The sequence below is a fragment of the Perognathus longimembris genome, chromosome 1 (assembly GCF_023159225.1).
Source record: "Perognathus longimembris pacificus isolate PPM17 chromosome 1, ASM2315922v1, whole genome shotgun sequence".
Classification (NCBI taxonomy): Eukaryota; Metazoa; Chordata; class Mammalia; order Rodentia; family Heteromyidae; genus Perognathus; species Perognathus longimembris.
Genome location: NC_063161.1, coordinates 16,925,398 through 16,945,667, shown reverse-complemented (window position 1 = coordinate 16,945,667; position 20,270 = coordinate 16,925,398). Strand labels below are relative to the sequence as shown.

General features: G+C 38.5%; 1 protein-coding gene across 2 annotated transcripts in view; it reads left to right on the top strand.

Moving 5' to 3' along the window:
* Nucleotides 1-20,270, top strand: part of Apaf1 (apoptotic peptidase activating factor 1) — a 77,582-nt gene that overhangs the window by 33,975 nt on the left and 23,337 nt on the right. For both annotated transcript variants that reach the window (XM_048357661.1, XM_048357656.1), the window contains exons 14-19: nucleotides 253-378; nucleotides 3,674-3,805; nucleotides 5,065-5,190; nucleotides 9,225-9,386; nucleotides 15,413-15,541; nucleotides 18,369-18,494. In XM_048357661.1, coding sequence (XP_048213618.1) covers nucleotides 253-378; nucleotides 3,674-3,805; nucleotides 5,065-5,190; nucleotides 9,225-9,386; nucleotides 15,413-15,541; nucleotides 18,369-18,494 — 801 coding nt within the window. The remainder of the gene's footprint in view (nucleotides 1-252; nucleotides 379-3,673; nucleotides 3,806-5,064; nucleotides 5,191-9,224; nucleotides 9,387-15,412; nucleotides 15,542-18,368; nucleotides 18,495-20,270) is intronic.

Sequence of the window (20,270 nt, the reverse complement as noted above, 5' to 3'; positions counted from 1 at the left end):
GATTGGTAATTTTATTGTTTTGAATTTTGATCTACAGAGAGAAAACATATTGAATAAAATACTTTTTATTTGGTTATGTTAATAATTTACTATAATAGTGTCAAAACTAAAGCTAGGTTATTTCTTACTGGTATTTACCAATGTTTAACAATAATATTTCTCGTGGTTAAAATATTTTAAAGAAATATATTTATTGAATGGTGGCTCATAATTAAGTGATTTATAGTAAAAAGGTTATCATTGCTTTTTCAGGTGTTCAAAGCTGAAACAGGAGAGAAACTTCTAGAAATCAAGGCTCATGAGGATGAAGTGCTTTGTTGTGCATTTTCTACAGATGACAGATTTATAGCAACCTGTTCAGTGGATAAAAAAGTGAAGGTAGGAAAACATTTTCCTTTTGAGCTGAAATCATCACCATTGATTTTTTTCCCCATAATAGATGAAAATAATTGGGGCTGAAGGACTCTTACCTAGTCTAACTTGATTCATGGTAAATTAAAACTTATTGAGAAAATTTTCATTTTTAGGCACCAGCAAAAATGCTTACATTGATTAGTCTGAGGTATTTAGGAGGCAGGGGGTAAAAATAATTACAAATTAATAGGAGTTGGGGATTTAACTCAGCAGAAGAGCACTAACAAGTGCAAGGCCCTGAGTTTGATCATCAGCACCACAGAAAATTAACAATAATTATATATTAATGAATAGACTGGTCTGCGGATTAAATGTTAGTTGAAATCTTTGAATAAATTGTGATTAAAAGTTGTTGCATAAAATCATTGCCTGTATTCAGATTCCTGATGTAAAATATGCCTTTTTTTTTCTTTCTTTGTTCATTCTGGTTCTGGGGTCTGAACTTAGGTTTTGTACCTACTAGGCAGATGTTCTTCTTCTTGAGCTATGCCCCCAGCCCTTTTTTGCTCTAGTTATTTTTTGGACAGAGGCTCCTGTGTTGGCCCAAGTTGACCTTAGACTGAGACCTTCTTCCCTAGATTCTGTGTAGCAGGTGTTACAGATGTGAACTATCATACCTGGCTTATTTGTTGAGATAGAGTCTCATTAACTTTTTGCCTAACCTTAAACTATGATCTTCCCTATCTCTTCTTCCCTCAACTTTTTTCTTTTTTAACCTTTCTGAGCTGGCTTATATATTCAGTAAAAAAATAAGATGGATGAACACACTGTAAGTTTACTGATATAAATAAATTAACAACAAAAAGCAGTTTGTTTCCTTTTTTATTATTGGTTTTTATTAATGGTTCAAAATAATACTTTTTTTTAGGGGCGGGAGTCCGTCATGGGGCTTGAACTCAGGCCTTAGAGCCTGTCCCTTGAGCTCTTTCGCTCAAGGCTAGTACTCTGCCACTTGAGCCACAGTTCCACTTGTTTTTCTGGTGGCTAATTGTAGATAGTCTCACAGACTTTCCTGCTTGGCCTGCCTTTCAACCTCCATCCTTAAATCTCAGCCACCTGAACCAGATAGGCTAACAGTGTGAGCCACCAGTGCCTGGCTCCAAAATAATAGCTTTTATTATTACATTTCAATAATATGTGAAATGTACTTTGATCATAGCCTTTATCTTCCCTCATTATCTTCTCTTGTTCCTCTTCCTCTCTCCTACTAATCTTCATCTAAAAGAGCAATTTGTGTCTTTGTTAATTACTTTTTCTTGTGTCTTGCCTAACAGTTTGAGTCTTGGAAGACGTTTTATTGCTGCTATATGAACAGAAGACTTCCTTCAGGCTTTCTTTTTTTCCCAAAGGAATTGTAGAGCACTGAATTTGGCAGGCTAGGCAAGGTAGTTTGGTTTGGGAATTTTCCTTGCGTTTTCAGTTGAACTCTGCTTTTAATATATTAGACTCAGTGGCCTTATAGCCAATAATTCACTTGGTAGCCTCTATTCTGAGTCATACGTGAAGTACTGGGGACTTTCAAAGTCAGAACTATGTGGAATAATAGTACTGAATTTCTGTTTCTTAGAACTCAAAATATAAAACGAAAAGGTAAAAATTCATTCAAGAGGGCTGGGAATATGGCCTAGTGGCAAGAGTGCTTGCCTTGTATACATGATTCTCCAGTACCACTTATATAGAAAACGGCCAGAAGTGGCGCTGTGGCTCAAGTGGCAGAGTGCTAGCCTCGAGCAAAAAGAAGCCAGGGACAGTGTTCAGGCCGAGTCCAAGCCCAGGACTGGCCAAAAAAAAAAAAAAAGAACAAAATTCATTCAAGAGCTTCAAAATAAAATAAACTCTTTATACAGCCATAATATTCAGTGTACACATGTGCAAATGAAACCAAGTAACTTGAGGTGATGGGTGAGTTAGGACAGATGAGGGGGTGATGAAAGGGATGACATTGATCAAGATACATTGTCCTTATGAATGCTCTGGGAGGAAACCTGGATACCTCTAAAAAAGATCTAAGTTCAGGGGAGGAAAGGAATGTGGTAGAGGGGGTGAATTTGTTCCAGGTGTGCTTTGTGCATGCTTGGAAATTCCACAGTGAAACTCTCTCACATTAAAAATGTATGTTAACTCAAAATTAAATATTTTAAAATAAAAAGTCCAAGTTCTAGTAAAAGTTTATTAAACAGATTTTTTGTCATTATATGGAGTAGACTTCTTGGTTTTCTTACATATTAACCCGAATGCTGATTATTTTTTACTGTGAGAGGTTTTATACTACCAACTTACTCGTGTTACATTATCAGTTTCTTACTACAATTTGCAAAGTAAGTAAAGAAGTATTGATCCCATTTTGCAGAGATGAAGACACTAGTTTATGCTCACAATAAATAATAAGAATAAGGCTGATAACTAGTTTTCTTTTGAACTCCCCCTCCCCCCAACCCCCAATGCCATCTGTCTTTACTTTTTTCTTCCTTTTTGTTTCTCTGGGCTTTCTGCATGCTAGCTAGGCAGGTGCTTGCCCACTAAGGCACATCCCTAGCTTCTTTCTTTGCTTGCTTAGTGGTACCATGGGCTCTACATGTACCATGTTTATTATCTCATTTGACATGTTGAGTTGTGTATGACGGTGTAACTATTTTGGTTTTACAGAAGAGAGAACTGGGATGCAGAAAAGCTAAGGCTCCATGGGGGGGTGCACAGATCACACCTAGGTGGTAGAGTTGTGGGCTTTGCCTGATCTGAAGTCCATTATGTGAATCTCTTATAGGATTTCTTCACTGCTGTCTTTCACTTCAAATGGGAAATGAACATTTTCATGTGATGCTATTTGTGCTAAGGAGAAGATATGTGTGGATTTACCAGTAACCTCTAAAATATGAAGTAGAATATTGCTGTGTTTTGAGAAGGGGCAGTGATTAGAATCATATTGGATTAAAAAAAAATCTGTTGTGGGCTGGGAATGTGGCTCAGTGGTAGAGTGCTTGCCTTGCATACATGAAGCCTGGGTTCAATTCCTCAGTACCACATAAAACAGAAAAAGCTGGGCATGGAGCTGTGGCTCAAGTGGCAGAGTGCTAGCCTTGAGCAAAAAGAAGCCAGGGACAGTGCTCAGGCCCTGAGTCCAAGCCCCAGGACTGGCAAAAAAAAAAAAATCTGTTGTAACAAGATGCATAGCATCTGCAAAGTGATATATATTTGCCTTCCTGTTTTCCCTTTGAGAAAAATGAATAATTATAAACCTTATTTTCTTTGTTCTCTTTAGATTTGGAATTCTGTGACTGGGCAACTAGTACATACCTATGATGAGCACTCAGAGCAAGTCAACTGCTGCCATTTCACGAACAGCAGTAATCACCTTCTCTTAGCCACTGGGTCAAGTGACTTCTTCCTCAAAGTAAGTGTGAATATTGAAAATTAGGTGTTTGCACTCCACCCACCCTTTGCTTAGGGATTGCACTTAGGGCCTTGCTCATGCTAAGCAAACACTCTACCACTGAACTGTCTCCCCAGCCCCCATCAGGATTTTTTTTCCCCCTATTGCTGTCACAGCAATAGAAACTTCTATGTTTACTTAAAGAACAGCAACAACACTGTGATAATATTAGTGAATACTGACTGTAGATGCTTCAGTTACGGTTTCCGTCTCTAAGTCCTTCTCCATCTCTAGGCTCTGCCTTCCATCTCAGTTGTTCATTGATGATGTCTCTGAGTGACTGGAAATGTGATCACCCTCTGCTCAAGTTTTCTTGGGTTTTATAGCTCCTTACTACAGAGATAGAGAAACCTGCCCTTTCTCAGATCCTATAAATCTAATATTAGAGAAGACGCTATTTCATCTCATTTGACTCATGATCTTTGCTTTTTAATTCCAGTGACTAGTAGAATGGAATCCTTAGATACTTTAAGGGTCACAAGTTTAACCACGTAAAGATGGGGAAAAAGAGGTAGAGTTCTATTTGAATCATAACTGTAGCATCACTCAAAAGAATAGTTTTTGCCAGCTGTTAGAGGCTTATATCTGTAATCCCAGCTACTCAGGAGGCTGAGGATTGCGGTTTGAAGCCAGCCCAGGCAGGAATGTCAGTGAGACTCTTACCTCCAATTTGCTGTCAAGAAGCCAGAAGTGGAGCTGTGGCTCAAGTGGTAGAGTGCTAGCCTTGAGTAAAAAGAGCTCAGGGCTAGTGTCCAGACCCTGAGTTCCAGCTCTAAGACCTGTACACCAGAATTGGGAACTAAATACCCTTGAACAAATGTTTTTAAATTATTTATTATTTACTTTTAACTTTTTAATTTTTCAAGTTTTAGTAGCTTTACTTCAACTTAGCAGTTTTATGAGATAGCTCAAATGGTAGGTGCCAGCTGTGAGCAAAAAAAGCCAAGTGAGAATGTGAGGCCCTGAGTTCAAGTCCCAGTTCTGGTATGTGCACATGCCCGAGCACGTGCACACACACACACACACACACACACACACACAATTTCAGCCTACTTAGTAGTGACAAGGTTTGGGAAATCTTAGAAATGACCATTGGGCCAGTTGAGAATTTGTGAGCTCAACTGATCCTGCCAGGAAGTAGGGACTATGTGTATGTACATCATGTCTGGCTCCAGTACTGTTTTTTGTTTTTAATTTATCCTTTAATTTTTCTCAAATAGCTTTGGGATTTGAATCAAAAAGAATGTCGAAATACTATGTTTGGCCATACAAATTCAGTCAATCACTGCAAATTTTCACCAGATGATGAACTTTTGGCTAGTTGTTCAGCTGATGGAACATTAAAGGTAAGTAAGCCTTTGTATATCATTAAAATGGGTTATAATTTTGTAGAAAGCCTTATGAGTTGGTAATGAATATTGTGTGTGCATGTGTGTGTGCACGTGCGTGTGTGTGCACGTGCGTGTGTGCCCGTGTGCACAGCAGTCTTAGGGCTTGAACACGTCAGGCATTAGGTACTTTTCCTGAACTTTTTTTTTTTTTTTTTAACTCAAGGCTAGTGTGCTATTACTTGAGCCACAATTTTACTTCTGGCTCTTTTTTTATACTTAATTGGAGATAAGAGTCAAACCGACTGAGCAGGATTATAGGCATGGGCTACTAGCACCCAGCTGTTTCATGATTTTGATAACATATGACTAATAAATATAGTGATATAATAAGTTTCCCCCCTTCTTCCTAGCATTTTTCTCTGAATCTAATAACAGTTTTGTTTTTCCATTTGCTTAGAGTTTTTCTTTTTTTCTTTCTGTTTGTTTTGGAATTGATACCAGGGCTTGAACTCAGGACCTCACACACTCCCTTACCTTTCTGGCCCATGGCTAGTATCTGTTGTTTAAGCCTTGTGTTTAGTCCAACATTTGTTTTTTTCAATACTGAAAGAAAAAGTGTAGTCTCTAGCTTGAAGTTATTCAGAATCAAGTGAGAGAAGAAGGTAAGCAAATAGATGAACCATAAAAATGTCAAAATTTTATACAGAGTTTTTTTTTTCTTTGCTTTGAAGGAGACAGGATCTCACTGTGTTATTGGCCAGGCTGGCCTCAAACTCCTTGATTCAAGTGATCCTCCTGTACTCTCCTAAGTGGCTGGGACCCTAGTTGCATACAGCTTCTCTCAGCTACATAGAAGGTGTTCTGAGAGCAGATGAGGACTTTGTTTGCCTGATGCTACAGATAAGGAGCTCATGTAACTTATGCTGTAATCAGATTGAAGGTTTGAACTTTTCTTCCTGTTTTGTTAAATTTCATTTCCATCAGTACTTCATACTGATCCCTGAGCATATAGCCTTGGACATTCTTTCTCCCTTTTTTTTTTTTTGGCCAGTTCTGGGCCTTGGACTCAGGGCCTAAGCACTGTCCCTGGCTTCTTCCCGCTCAAGGCTAGCACTCTGCCACTTGAGCCACAGCGCCGCTTCTGGCCGTTTTCTGTATATGTGGTGCTGGGGAATCGAACCTAGGGCCTCGGGTATACCGAGGCAGGCACTCTTGCCACTAGGCTATATCCCCAGCCCCTCTTTCTCCCTTTTTGATGTTAAGATTCTCTGTATGCAGAAGTGGCATAAAGTAGACCAATGTGCAGGAATAGAGTAAGGCGCTACCTCCTTCACAGTATTCTCCAAGCCCTATGCTTGGATGCCACATTCCACCTATGGGATCTTTATCTCTCACATGATGTATCTGGCATATTTTAGCCTTTATTAAGTATATTTAAAGATGATAAACTCTTGCTGTGTCACTGAAGATTAAAACTAAAATCTCTGTAAACCTAGAGAGAAATTTTTTTCAAAGTCTTTTATTTGTTTGGAACAGGTTTTGATTTTTATATTCAAGTGTGAGTGTCACTAGCAGCAGGGGCTGACATTTCTATACTCTGGAGAGCCTATGATTATGTTGGCTTTCCCACAGTGCTATGAAGCTAGTATCTCTGGTTTGCACTGACATGTGACATGTAGTAAGCAGAGGTCCTGCAAAATAATGTTAGATAACAGCATTTCAAGGTCATAATCTTCTAAAGCTTTTACCATGAGAGGATGAAGACTGTAAAATTATTTTCTGCCCCAGTAGCTCTGTAATTTTCTAAGCATTTTGAAAGACATCATATTAATAAGCAGGTGTCTTTGGGGCCTTGATGGTAACCATTTCAAAATGTGAGTTTTGTGTAAAGATTGTCATTTAAAGTATACAAGGGCACAGGGACTTTAGATATATAGTACAATGATCTGCACAAAATGAAATGCTGGGATAGTTTATACTATCACTTGATATGTGAGAATTTTTTTATTTTTTAAAATTTTTATTGTCAAACTGATGTACAGAGAGGTTACAGTTTCATACATTAGGTATTGGATACATTTCTTGTACTGTTTGTTGATATGTGAGATTTTATCACTGCTTGGCTAGTTGCTAAAGTCCAGTCCAGAAGCAGATGTAGTGTAGGCAGGTATAATGAAATTAGATTGTTAGCTTTCTTTATCTGTCTTAAATCCAAGTACTGTGATTTTATTTTTCCTACTGATAGGGAAACAGGCATGATTTCTCAAGTATTCTGGGTGGTATGATTAAATTCTGGGTGGTAATACAGGCATTTATGGTTTATTTTTCTCTTTAGATTTTTTTTTTGTGCTGGTCCTGAGGCTTGAACTCAGGGCCTGGTCACTGTCCTTGACCTTTTGTGCTCAAGGCTAGTGTTCTATCGCTTGAGCCACAGGCCCACTTCTAGCTTTTTAGTGGGGGGTAGTTATTTGGAGCTAAGAGTCTCACAGGCCTGGGTGCCAGTGGTTCACACCTGTAATCCTAGCTACTCAGAAGGCTGAGATCTGAGGATCATGGTTTGAAGCCAGATCAGGCAGGAAAGTCCATGAGATTCTTATCTCCAATCAACCACCAGAAAAATGGAAGTGGTACTGTGGCTGGCTCAAAGTGGTAGAGTGTTAGCCTTAAGTGCAAAAGCTGAGACAGGGCCCAGGTCCTGAGTTCAAGCTTCATGACCAACCCCCCCCCCCAAAAAAAAAAAAAAGTCTCACAAGCTTTTCTGCCTGCCTGGGCTGACTTTGAACTTGGATCCTCAGATCTGAGCCTCCTGAGTAGCTAAGACTACAGGCATAAGCCACCAATGTCTGGCCTTGGGCTGTTTTATTCTCTGAGATGTCTTATATTATGCAGTTTATCCATAGTTGTTGCAAGGGGGAAAGTGTTGCTTTTCTGCCATGTTTCAATAGAACATGTAATATCTCTCTAAACTCAAAGAATTAAAAGCCAGGTGGATAGTACATGCTTCCTGGAAGGCAGATATGGGAGGATCTGGAATTTAAGGCCAGCCTAGAAAAAGAAAGAAAACAAATTCAAATAGTTTAGGGGTGTGTGCATCAAGTGGGAGAATGCTTGATTTTCTGGGTTAAGTACCACCAATAAATTGATGAATGAATGAATGAGTGAATGATGTGCCTGACCAGGCAGGTCAGATTTTACCTGGGAGCTATGCTTTGGATACTGAGGTAAAGCTTGAGAAGCAAGTTGTTTTTTTCCTCTTCTTTCCTCCCTGGCTAATTCTTGGTCTGGGCATGGTAGCCATTATCATTATTTTATTCTTTGATTCTGGGAGAATAAAGATTTTTTCCTCTTCTTTTTTTTTTTTTTGCCTCATCCTTGCTAGGCAAGTGCTTGACTTTGAGACACTCCAGTCCAAGGTCTATTTTTATGAAGGCCTTTGTTTTTTGTACTGTTCAAGTAGGTCTACTTAGAATGAAGTTAGAGTATTTTGTGGCCCATTCTCAAAAGCCAGTTTCATAGCACTACTTAGCCCCACCAAGCATACATAGAGCTTACTTCCTTTTAGCCTACCTGTTTTTAGTTTCAAGGACTTCTTTACTTGCTGGCAGCTCTGCTGGTTATAATGTGGTGTGGATGGGGCCTGTACTGTAATCTTCCAGCTACTTCCACATGCAAGACATGTGGAACACACTGTGTGGGCCAGCAGAGGGCAGCAGCAGCAAGTTGAGTCTTCCTCTCCTCTTTCTTCCTCACTCCAATGACTGTCAACACCTAATCTTGCCCTCCTCCACACCATACAAGACTCTTGTTAACTTCCTCTCTAATTTTACATTCTGCCTTCTACATTTTGGGCAATACTTGTAACTTTTTCCTTTCAAGAAGATGCTGGATGAAACTGAAGTACTTAATTTAAAAGACCTACAGTCTTGCATAGGTTAAAAAGAATTCATTAAGTAGAGTAACTTATTTGACATTTAATCTGTTGGGATTCTAGAAGTATGAGTTAAGAGTAAAACAAAATTTTGGTTAAAATTCTTTTTTTTTATTTGAAGCTTTGGGATGTGAGATCAGCAAATGAGAGGAAAAGCATTAATGTGAAACACTTCTTCCTAAATTCAGAAGATTCTCAAGAAGATATGGAAGTCATAGTGAAATGTTGTTCCTGGTCTGCTGATGGTGCTAGGATAATGGTTGCAGCAAAAAACAAAATCTTTGTGAGTATTAGAATTTTTAGAACAAATTTAGTCTGAGTTAAAGAAAATGAAGACTTCTAATGATGTTTGTATTTTCCACTGTCTTCTGATACTATGAAGTCTAGCTGTGTGATCTGGGACAGGATTCCCAGAATGCAGTTCTTCAGAAGCATACTCTAGGGGATATGGAAGGCCTGTGAGCCGGAAGACTTCACGGTCCCACAGATCTGGGAAGCAGCTTGTTCTGCTTTCTCTGTGAAAGGCATACAACACGAGGCACATTTAACAAGTAGGGTAGTCCTGCAGTACAGAAACACTTGGAGAGGTTGAGTCAGCATTCTTTGAATTACTTAAAACATGAAGACTTTCTGCATAGCTCTTTAAAATTTTTACTTTTTTTTATTGTTATTATAATGATGATGAACAGGGTATTACAGATTACATGAGTTAGGTAAAGAGTACATTTCTTTTTTTTTTTTTTTCCATTACTGGGGCTTGAACTCAGGGCCTGGGTGCTGTCTCTGAGCCTTTTGTTCAAGGCTAGTGCTCTACCACTTGAGTCACAGCTCCACTTGCAGCTTTTTCGGAGTATTTTGTTGGAGATAAGTGTCTCATAGACTTTCCTGCCTGAGCTGGCTTTGAACGGTGATCCTCAGATCTCAGCCTCCTGAGTAGCTAAGGTTACAGGTGTGAGCCCCTGGTGCCTGGCTAAGAGTACATTTCTTTTTGGATAATATCACTTCTTCCTTTACTCCCAATTTTTCTCTCCCATCCCCACCCACAAGTTGTATAGTTCATTTTCAGTATAGTATCTAGTAAATACTCCTGCTACATTTGTTTTCCATTTGCCCCTCTATTTCTGTGCTCCCCTTAAATGAACAAACCAGACAAAAGAAAAGAAAAGAACAAAGAAAAAAAAAATTCCATTTCCTGGAGTTCTTTTTTTTCTTTTTTGCCAGTCTTGGGCCTTAGCCTGAGCATTGTCCCTGGCTGCTTTTTTTTGTTTTTTTTTCTTTTGCTCAAGGTTAGCACTCTGCCACTTGAGCCAGAGCGCCACTTCTGGCCATTTTCTATATATGTGGTGCTGGGCAATCGAACCCAGGGCTTCATGTATTAGAGGCAAGCACTCTTGCCACTAGGCCATATTCCCAGCCCTGGAGTTCATTTTAATAAATGTTATTTTATATGATTAAAGGCATGTAGTCATTGTGCCTTTGCCTTCCTCCCCTAAGAATATCTTACTGTGTGTGGATGCCTAGAATTGTGTATAATTTATCATGTCCCAGTATATTTTAGCTCTAGCTTCCTCATAGGAGAGAAACAATGTGTGGTTTGTCTCTTTGAGCTTGGCTTACATCACTGCATCACTCTTTTAAAAACTGGTTTCAAATATATTGAACTTTAGTGATTTTTCAAAGTACTTTTTAATCCCTGAGATTTTATAATGTGGTGAGTCTAATAGAGATAAACATTCATTAACAACTGAACCATATTGTGATGTTTTCATAAAAGAAATGAAAAAGACATAAAAAGAGTAAGAAGAATATATCTTCCACCTTTTTCCCCCCTGTACCAGACATTGAACTCAGGACTTTATACTTGTTAGGCAAGTGCTCTGCTATTGAGCCCCTTTTTAATTCTTTCCTTCCCCCCCCTCTTTTTTTTTTTTTTTTTTTTTTGGTAGTTCATAGGGATCAAACTGAGGGCCTAAGCTTTTTTCACTCAAGACTAGTGCTCTACCTCTTTGAGCCATAGGACCACTTCCAGTTTTCTTAATTGGAAATGAATTTCACAATCGTAGGGCTTAAACTCAGAGACTGGGCTCTGTCCCTGAGTTCCCTGTGCTCAAGGCTAGCACTGTACCACCTGAGCCACAGTGCCACTTCTGGCTTTTTCTGAGTAGTTTATTGGAGATAAGAATCTCATGGGCTTTTCTGCTTAGGCTTGCTTTGAACTGTGATTCTCAGGTCTCACCCTCCTGATTAGCTAGAATTACAGGCAGGAGCCACCTGTGCCCAGCTGATGTTATGATTTTTAAAGGCATAATTAACTTTACAGTATAGTTATGTAAAAACTCACTGAGGGGCTATGTGTGATTGGTGTAGAACTTTGGTTGCCTGTAGAGTCATACCCTTCTAAGGACACAAAGCTTAGAGAAAAATATGTCCTTTTGCTGTTAATATCCTCTTAAAGTTGTTAAATTCAATAAGAGCAAGAAAGAAATCATTGCATTTGCAAGATTTGAAAAATTATTAAATTTTGTTGTGGTAAAATCTACTGTAAATTCTTCTATTTTAACCTTTTCTTATGTGGTATTGGGGGTTTGAACTCTGGGTCAAGTACTTGTTAGGCAATGGTGTATCACTTGAGCTATACTCCAGCCTCATTTTAGCCCTTTTAAAAATGTCCAGTCCAGTGATATTTATTGTATTTATAATATTGTCTACCCATTACCACTATATACTTGTAAAATTTTTTTGTAATCCCAAACAGAAACTTCACAACCATTAGTTAAAAAATGCTCATCTCCTGGTAATACCTCAACCCCTGGTAACCTGTAACATAATTTATGAATTTGCATATACTGGATATTTCATATAAGTGAAATCGTACACTACTGATCTACATTTGATTGCAAATAGTATTTTCAAGGTCCATCCGTGTTGTAGCATATATCAGAACTGCATTTCTGTTTATGACAGGATAGTGTCCTATCATGGCCTGTGTGTGCATCCTGTTTTATTTACTCATTTGTATATGGATTCTTGGCTTATTTCCACCTTTGGGCTATTATGAATAATACTGTAATGTACTGTAAAATACTGTAATACAAGCGTCTGTTTGAGTCCCTGCTTTTAATGTTTCTAATACCTGTGAGTAGAACTGATGGGTCATATGGTAAATATGTATTTAGTGTTTTGAAGAACTATTAAACCGAACCATTTTATATTCCTACTAGCAAAGCATGAGGGTTCCAGATTTATGGTGTTCTTGATAACACTTGTTATTTTCCATTTTCAAAATTATAGCCAGAAAGTGGTATTTCATTGTGGTTTGTTTGTATTTTTCTAATGATCAGTGATGTCGAGGGAAAGCATTGTCCTTCCCTCCCTTCTTCTCTCCCCTCCCCTCCCCTCTTTCTTTCTTTCTTTCCAGTATTGGGATTTGAAATCAGGATTTGCACTTTTGAGGGAAAGTTTTTTTTTATTGTTGTTGTTGTTGGTCTTGGGGGCTTGAACTCAAGGCCTGGGTACTGTCCCTGAGCTTTTTCGCTCAAGCCTTGCATTCTATCACTTGAGCCACAGCTCTTCTTCTGGGTTCTTGGTGGTTAATTGGAGATAAAATCCTGCTTGGGCTAGCTTTAACTAATGATCCTCAGCTCTCAGCCTCCTGAGTAGCTAGTATTAAAGGTATGAACCACTGAATCCTGGCTAAGGAAGGATTTATTTTTATTTTTTTTTAAAGACTAAAAAAGTCTGTTTTTGTGGAAAAGAAATATAAATTTTATACTGCTGGAAATGCTTATTATTTAAAAAATCTACAAGCTAGCTCCCTATTTTGCATGTTGGAATAAAATTGACCTACAATAATCATCGTTTCATGCAGATCCTAATTTCTTATTCTGTTTTTTCCTTCTTCACTTTTGTTTCTCTCCACACTTTGGTATTGTTTATTTATTCCTGTCTTTATGTCTTTTCTCTTTTGCTATTTATGATTGGATAACTTCATATTCTACATTTGCCAGAATTTTTTTTTCATTTTCTCTTAGTGCTTACTTTATAAGAATACCTGTCCCAGCAAGCGTTTATGAGTTCCTGGTCCTTGTTGTTAGCTCTGCTGCTATGCTCCTTACCACCTGCACTTGCTCTCAGGACTCTGTGTCCTCTCCATGGCTCCCACTTGGAGCCTTTATTTTCTTCTTGAGGACTGTGCCCCAGTCCTAAATAACTGGTAGATTATATCAACATACTGTATGCACATACACACTTCACTGTTGAAACCATTTTGCCATTTGGAACAAAAACTGCAGCACATATTCACTTTAAAAACCTTTCAAAAATTGAAGAAGGTGTATTACTAAAAAAAGTAAGGTTTGTAGGGGGGCTCAAAATTGAGAAAATGATTGGTCATAATGGAGTAATTTGGTAGCTTTAGAGAGAAATAGAAATGATTGAGTTAATTCATTTTAGCAAGCTTTTGCTCTACATTATTTTGGTCATCTTCATTTATGAAGGTGCATTTTCTCTTTTGAATAAACAAGCCTTAGGTAGAACTGCTTTGTTTATTAATTTGGCTAGTCCATTCATTTATTCACAAAGATTTCATTTTTCCCTAGGCCAGCTTGAGAGAGAATTTGTGATGAATTTTCCTTTATATAAAATATGTGTCAAGATGAGCCATATTATTAAAGTATGTGTATGTTGAGATATATTATTTATGATTATCAGTAATAATGGTAGTTTTATAGGACTTACGTTTTATATTGGATTTGAGACATTTAAAAAATAAATTTATGGCTGGGAATGTGGCTTAGTGGTACAGTGCTTGCCTAGCATGCATGAAGCCCTGGGTTTGATTCCTCAGGACCACATAAACAAACAAAGCTAGAAGAGGTACTGTAGCTCAGGTGATAAGAGTGCTAGCCTTGAGCAAAAGAAGCTAAAAGACAGTGTCCATGCCCTGAGCTCAAGTCCACCACTGGCCAAAACCAAAAAATTAGATTCAATTTGGTTCTAGCTTATCTTTTTAAAGCTGTTTTCTTTAAATAGCTGTACAAGTTGGGTGCTGGTAGTTCACACCTGTAATCCTAGCTACTCAGAAGGCTGAGATCTGAGGATCTCGGTTCAGAGCCAGCGTGGGCAGGAAAGTCTGTGAGACTCTTATCTCCAATTAACCACTGAAAAACCAGAAGTGGCACTGTGGCTTAAGTGGTAGAGTGCTAGTCTTGAGCTGAAGGGCTCAGGGACAGTGCCCAGGCCCAGAGTTTAAGCCCCACAACTGACCAAAAATAAAATAAATAGTTGTACAAAAGGGCTTCAACTTAACATTCCAATTTATTTTACTTTTTATTATCCTAAAGTAATTATTATATGAAAGAGTTTGAGTTCAACATGTCAGTTTGTGAAAACAATGTCTCTTGACCAACGTCACCCTTTCATCATTCTCCCCTTTCCCACATATGTATGTTGAATATGTATGTGAAAATGAAACGAGGTAAATTGAGAGGGTGAGCATTCTTCACCTTTCCTCTATTCATCTGTTTACCCTCTCTTTGAAGTCCTCCCTTCTCCCACCATACATGTTCCAGCTTCCTCGTTTTCATGTGTACAAGGCATCTCAATCACCCCTTTCATCTCCTCCTCCTCCCAATGTTTCTTTTTTTTTTTTTTTTTTTGTTTTTTGGCCAGTCCTGGGCCTTGGACTCAGGGCCTGAGCACTGTCCCTGGCTTCTTCCCGCTCAAGGCTAGCACTCTGCCACTTGAGCCACAGCGCCGCTTCTGGCCGTTTTCTGTATATGTGGTGCTGGGGAATCGAACCTAGGGCCTCGTGTATCCGAGGCAGGCACTCTTGCCACTAGGCTATATCCCCAGCCCCTCAATGTTTCTTTAATATTCTGTTTTGTGTACTACCTGGGATAGACTCTTCCTTCAAGGCATGGCATAGACTCAGATAAAGTAAAAATGTTTATGCCAGTCAATGTATGCTTTCAATTTTCCTAATACTGTTATTTTTGTGTGTCTATTAGTACTAGGACTTGAACTCAGGGCCTGGGTTCCTTCCCTAAGCTTTTCTGCTCAAGGCTAGCACTTTACTGCTTGAGCTACTGCTCTACTTCTGGATTTTTAGTAGTTAATTGGAGCTGAGAGTCTCATAGACTTTTCTGTCTGGTCTGGCTTCAAACCTCTATCCTCAGATCTCAGCCTTCTGAGAGCTAGGATTACAGTTATGAACCACTGGTTCCCATCTTTCAATATTTTCTTTTTATTGACTCTGGTTTATCGGTTAAAATATTTTACCTTCATTAGTATCTCTGTTTATGTTGGCAGCTTTTTGACATCCATACCAGTGGCGTCTTGGCAGAAATCCATACAGGCCATCACAGCACCATCCAGTACTGTGACTTTTCCCCTCAGAACCATTTAGCAGTGGTGGCCCTGTCCCAATACTGTGTGGAGGTGAGTAGTTGAGTTTATTCAGTAAGTTTAAGTCTCCAGATATCTAAGGTCGATAGGGAATAAAATGCTTGCTTGAGAAACTATACAGTATTTTCTTCATAGATTAATGACCTGTAGCCTCAGGATACCAAACTAGATAGCCATATTTATTATCTTAGCAGTGATTGAAGGCTTGATTTGGCAGTATGACAGGAAATGAAAGTACCATTCACCCAAGCCTGTCTGGAGTGTGCAGGAGTCTGGGAAAACACTGTAATGACCACAGGTTTCCTAGGCCAAAATATGCCATCTCTTAAACAATATAGGCACGGACACTTGTCTTTTTACACTGTTCAAAAATGTACTGAGCTGGGACGGTGACTTACTGGTAGAGTGCTTGCTTGCATGCATGAAGTCCTGAGTTCGATTCCTCTGTACCACATACACAGAAAAAGCCAGAAGTGGTGCTGTGGCTCAAGTGGTAGAGCACTAGCCTTGATCAAAAGAAGCTCAGGAACAGTGCTCAGGCCCTGAGTTCAAGCCCTGGGACTGGTTATGTAACTAACCCATCGGTACAACATAATTACAATAACAATTTTTTTTTTTTTTTTGGCCAGTCCTGGGCCTTGGACTCAGGGCCTGAGCACTGTCCCTGGCTTCTTCCCGCTCAAGGCTAGCACTCTGCCACTTGAGCCACAGCGCCGCTTCTGGCCGTTTTCTGTATATGTGGTGCTGGGGAATCGAACCTAGGGCCTCGTGTATCCGAGGCAGGCACTCTTGCCACTAGGCTATATCCCCAGCCCCTACAATAACAATTTTTAAAAAAGAAAAAAAATGATGAGCTGGGTACCTGTAGCTCACCCCTGTAATCCTAGCTCCTCAAGAGGCTGAGATCTGAGGATTGAGGTTCATAGTTAGGCAGGAAAGTCTGGGAGACTTATCTCCAATTAACCTTCAAAAACCCAGAAGAGGAGCTGTGGTTCAAGTGATAGAGAACTGTTCTTGAGCAAAAAAGCTCAGGTTCTTGAGTTCAAGCTCCAGAACTGGCACAGAAAAAAAAAGGCGAATGGTCAGTTCATATTCTTATACTACTGAATAGGATAAGATGGAAGATATATTTCAAATTGGTAACATAGTACTGTCATTGCCAGGCACTAGTAAATAAAATGGCTCTTCTTCAGTGTTATGTGCTTATTCCAACAGTTTTTAAGAGAATTGGCTGAATTTACTCTTCAGTGTGGAAGTAAGAGATGAGAGGAGTAAGCTCTATAGGTTCTTTCACCTAATTCTTAGGGACAGAGTTCAATGAGGCGCAAGGTTTCCATGCTGAAAACCTTTCTGTTGCAAACAGAGGCAAGTGAGTTTAAAGAACGTCAATCCCCTCAATCCGGTGTAAAGAAGTAGGGTGTGGGGGTAGTATTCTCTTGGGTAGAATCCTTGAACCAGAAGCTTTAGTTAGTTCTGCTAGGACACCTTGAACCTTCCTTGTAGATACTCAAAGAAGATGTGACTTGTGTTTCCCCTCCGGGTTTTGTCAGGATTTTGGCAGCTTTTCTGGTCACTTTTAAGGTTTTTACCCTCTATTATCCTTAGCTCTAAGAACTGTCTTTCTTCTTAAAATGTAGATACTTGGCTTTGTGGAGGCTCAGAGAACAAGGATGAAATAAAGAGAAGGATTCTCAAGGGAGATTTTTCAGTTGTGTAATCATTTTCGTTTCTGGCTTTTAGCTTCATATATCCCAGCATTGACTCTAGAGATAAGGCAGAGGAAATTTCATATGATTATTTTATAACCATAGAATTCACTGAATGAAAACTATTGGATATGTGATAAAGTACTTGTTTTGTCCGTGTTAGTCCTGAAGTCATAAAGTAGGTCTGTAATTCATAGTGTAATGAGAAGAACTCAGGCACACATGGTACTTCATTAGACTGGAATATATAAGTAATGTATAGCAGAATTCAGGACAAAATACAGCCAGACTGATGGGAGACATCAACAATTTGTAATGGGCACAAATAACAAGAGAAGTGTATATATGCTATCATTAGTGCATTCATTTATTGTAGGATTTTGCAATCAGTTCAAATGAAAGTTAGATGATGGAAGTAGTGAAAAATTGCATGTGAAAGCTGCTTATGTTCATCTCATTATTTTTTAGGTTTATTTTTTTAAATACATAAAACATTTTCATGATCCCAAACCAAAGTTTTATAATAAATTATAGCCACAGAAAGCTCACAGTTATCCTTATCCCTTCTTGTCCCATTCATTTTTCCTACTCCATAGGTAGCAATATTACTTTTTGCTTATATAAGCAAATGTTTATGCATATATATCCATCTCTATATATTGACATTTATATTTCCAACTCCTATAAAAGGTATAGGGTGTATACTCTATACACTCATCTGTTTGCTTTTTTGTTAACTGTGTATCTTAGTTAACAGTTTTTTTTCCCTGTTTAATTTTGCATATTGTTGTATTATGTGATCAACTGTAGCTCATTCAGTTGTTTTTCATGCGGCTTCCAAGGCATTTTCCTTATGTATGATACAGTCTTTTGGGTCATGGGGATTGAACACAAGACTTTATGCTTGCTAAGCATGCACACAACCACTGAGCTACTCCCATATGGTCATTTGGGTTCTTTCCAGTTTTCTGCTATTAAAAAAATAATTGTACAATAAATAATTTTCTTCATAAGTGATTTTGTATTGTTGATAGTGTGCTTGGGGGCTGTATTTGTGGAAGTAGTATTGCTGGATCATTCTTGCTATTGTCAGCATTCTTTCTATATTTAAAATGCTTATGAGTGTAATTTCCTGCATTCTGTTTATTCCATAGTTGTGGAATATAGACTCCTGCTTAAAGGTAGCTGATTGCAGAGGACATTTAAGTTGGGTTCATGGTGTGATGTTTTCCCCCGATGGATCATCCTTTTTGACATCTTCTGATGACCAAACAATTAGGGTGAGAAATACTGGTTTTCATTTTAAATACTTATTAATAATGAGCTAAACCGTCCACAGATTAAGAAATTGATGACAGTCTTTGGGAAAGTAAAATAGGCAGCTACTAAATTCATATTCATTCTGGAAAAATGCAGTTATATGGCTTACAACAGTCTCATTCATTCAGACAAGTTCATTTGTTACCCTGGGCCAGGTGCTATGGGAAGTCCATTGATTAAATTGACATGCATTACATTTGATTTCTGAGCATAGTTTTTTACTCTTGCTGTATCCTGAATTCCCACATGTAATTACTTGCTAATTTTTACAGATTCTACCTTTGCATTTTTTTATTGTTTATCTCTACTCTGCTCTTCCTATTACTTTGAGATTCAGGTCCTTATTCCTTGTACCTGTTGCTTCTCTCATATGAGACTCTGCCACAGCTCCTTTTTTCTTTTTTTTTGCCAGTCTTGGGGCTTGAAATCAGGGCCTGAGCACTGTCCCTGGCTTCTATTTTGCTCAAGGCTAGCACTCTACCGCTTGAGCCACAGCGCCACTTCCAGCTTTTTCTGTTTATGTGGTGCTGAGGAATTGAACCCAGGGCTTCAGGCATGCTAGGCAAGCACTTTACCACTAAGCCACATCCCCAGCCCTTCATTTCTCCTTTTTTCTACGTTGCTTTAAAGATATTTTTCCAGCATCATGTCTATCTCTGTGTGCATGTATGTACATACATGTGTGCTAAAAATTAAAGCCAGGGCCTTATGCCTGTTGAGCATTGACCATTGAGTGATTCCTAATATGTCATTTTTGTTTAATCAGATTCCCTCCTTCCCCCTCTTATGTTTACCAAGGCAAATACACACTTATAAACTTCATAGGATATTCTTCTTTGGTTCCAGTCTGTCTTTCAGTTTATTTTCCAGGTAACCTACATGGACTGCTTATATTTTCTCAAACACCTTGCTTCTTTTAAGTCTTTTGCTTAAATGGCTTCTTTTATTGCAAATTTCTTACTTAACCATCCTGCAGTCCCGTCAAACTTTCCTCATTCAGAAAATGTCTCTTTTCCTTAATGCCATGAAATTCTATGTCAGTTTTTTTTATGGTGCTTAATCAAATTCTGGCTTTCAGTACTGATTTGATTTATTGTACACTTTAGTGCTCTACTGGTTCAGTGATTTATTCACAAGTTTAGAATTATATATGGCTCTTGGAGTCCAGGAACTCAGGTGCCTGTAGTGTCTAATTCAGTGTTTTATACAAATCATGGTCAAAACTTATTTACTACATACTGTTTATTAGACATTGTGCAGCATATTGTGTATGTATTAATTTATTAATTTTTATATAGTTCTTTTGCAGCTGAGATAGGCATAGGCCAGAAAAATCTCTGAAAGGCCATTGCTAGCTAATGTATCAAGCTTGAGCTAGTATATAAATCTTTCACCAAGGAGGTCTTGTTAAAAACAGTGAGCTCTGTCACTAAACCCAGTGTCATAGACTGCTTGTTGATATAGTTCATTTATATTCTGGTGCCAGCTTCTTATTATCTTGTTGTAGACTGGTATCAAGTAATTTGAGAAGCAGCAGGGGTTTTTTCCTTCGAAGTAGTGTTGTGTGTAGTAACCTGCCCAAAGTTATAGCTTTATGTAGAACTAGAATTCATGCAGAAACATTTGGGCTGTAGAGGCCACAACTCCTAATACTAACTGCTTTATACTTATAGAAGTTAACAAATATTTATTGTTGAATTATAATCTAACAACCGAAAGCATAGCATGGACATTTT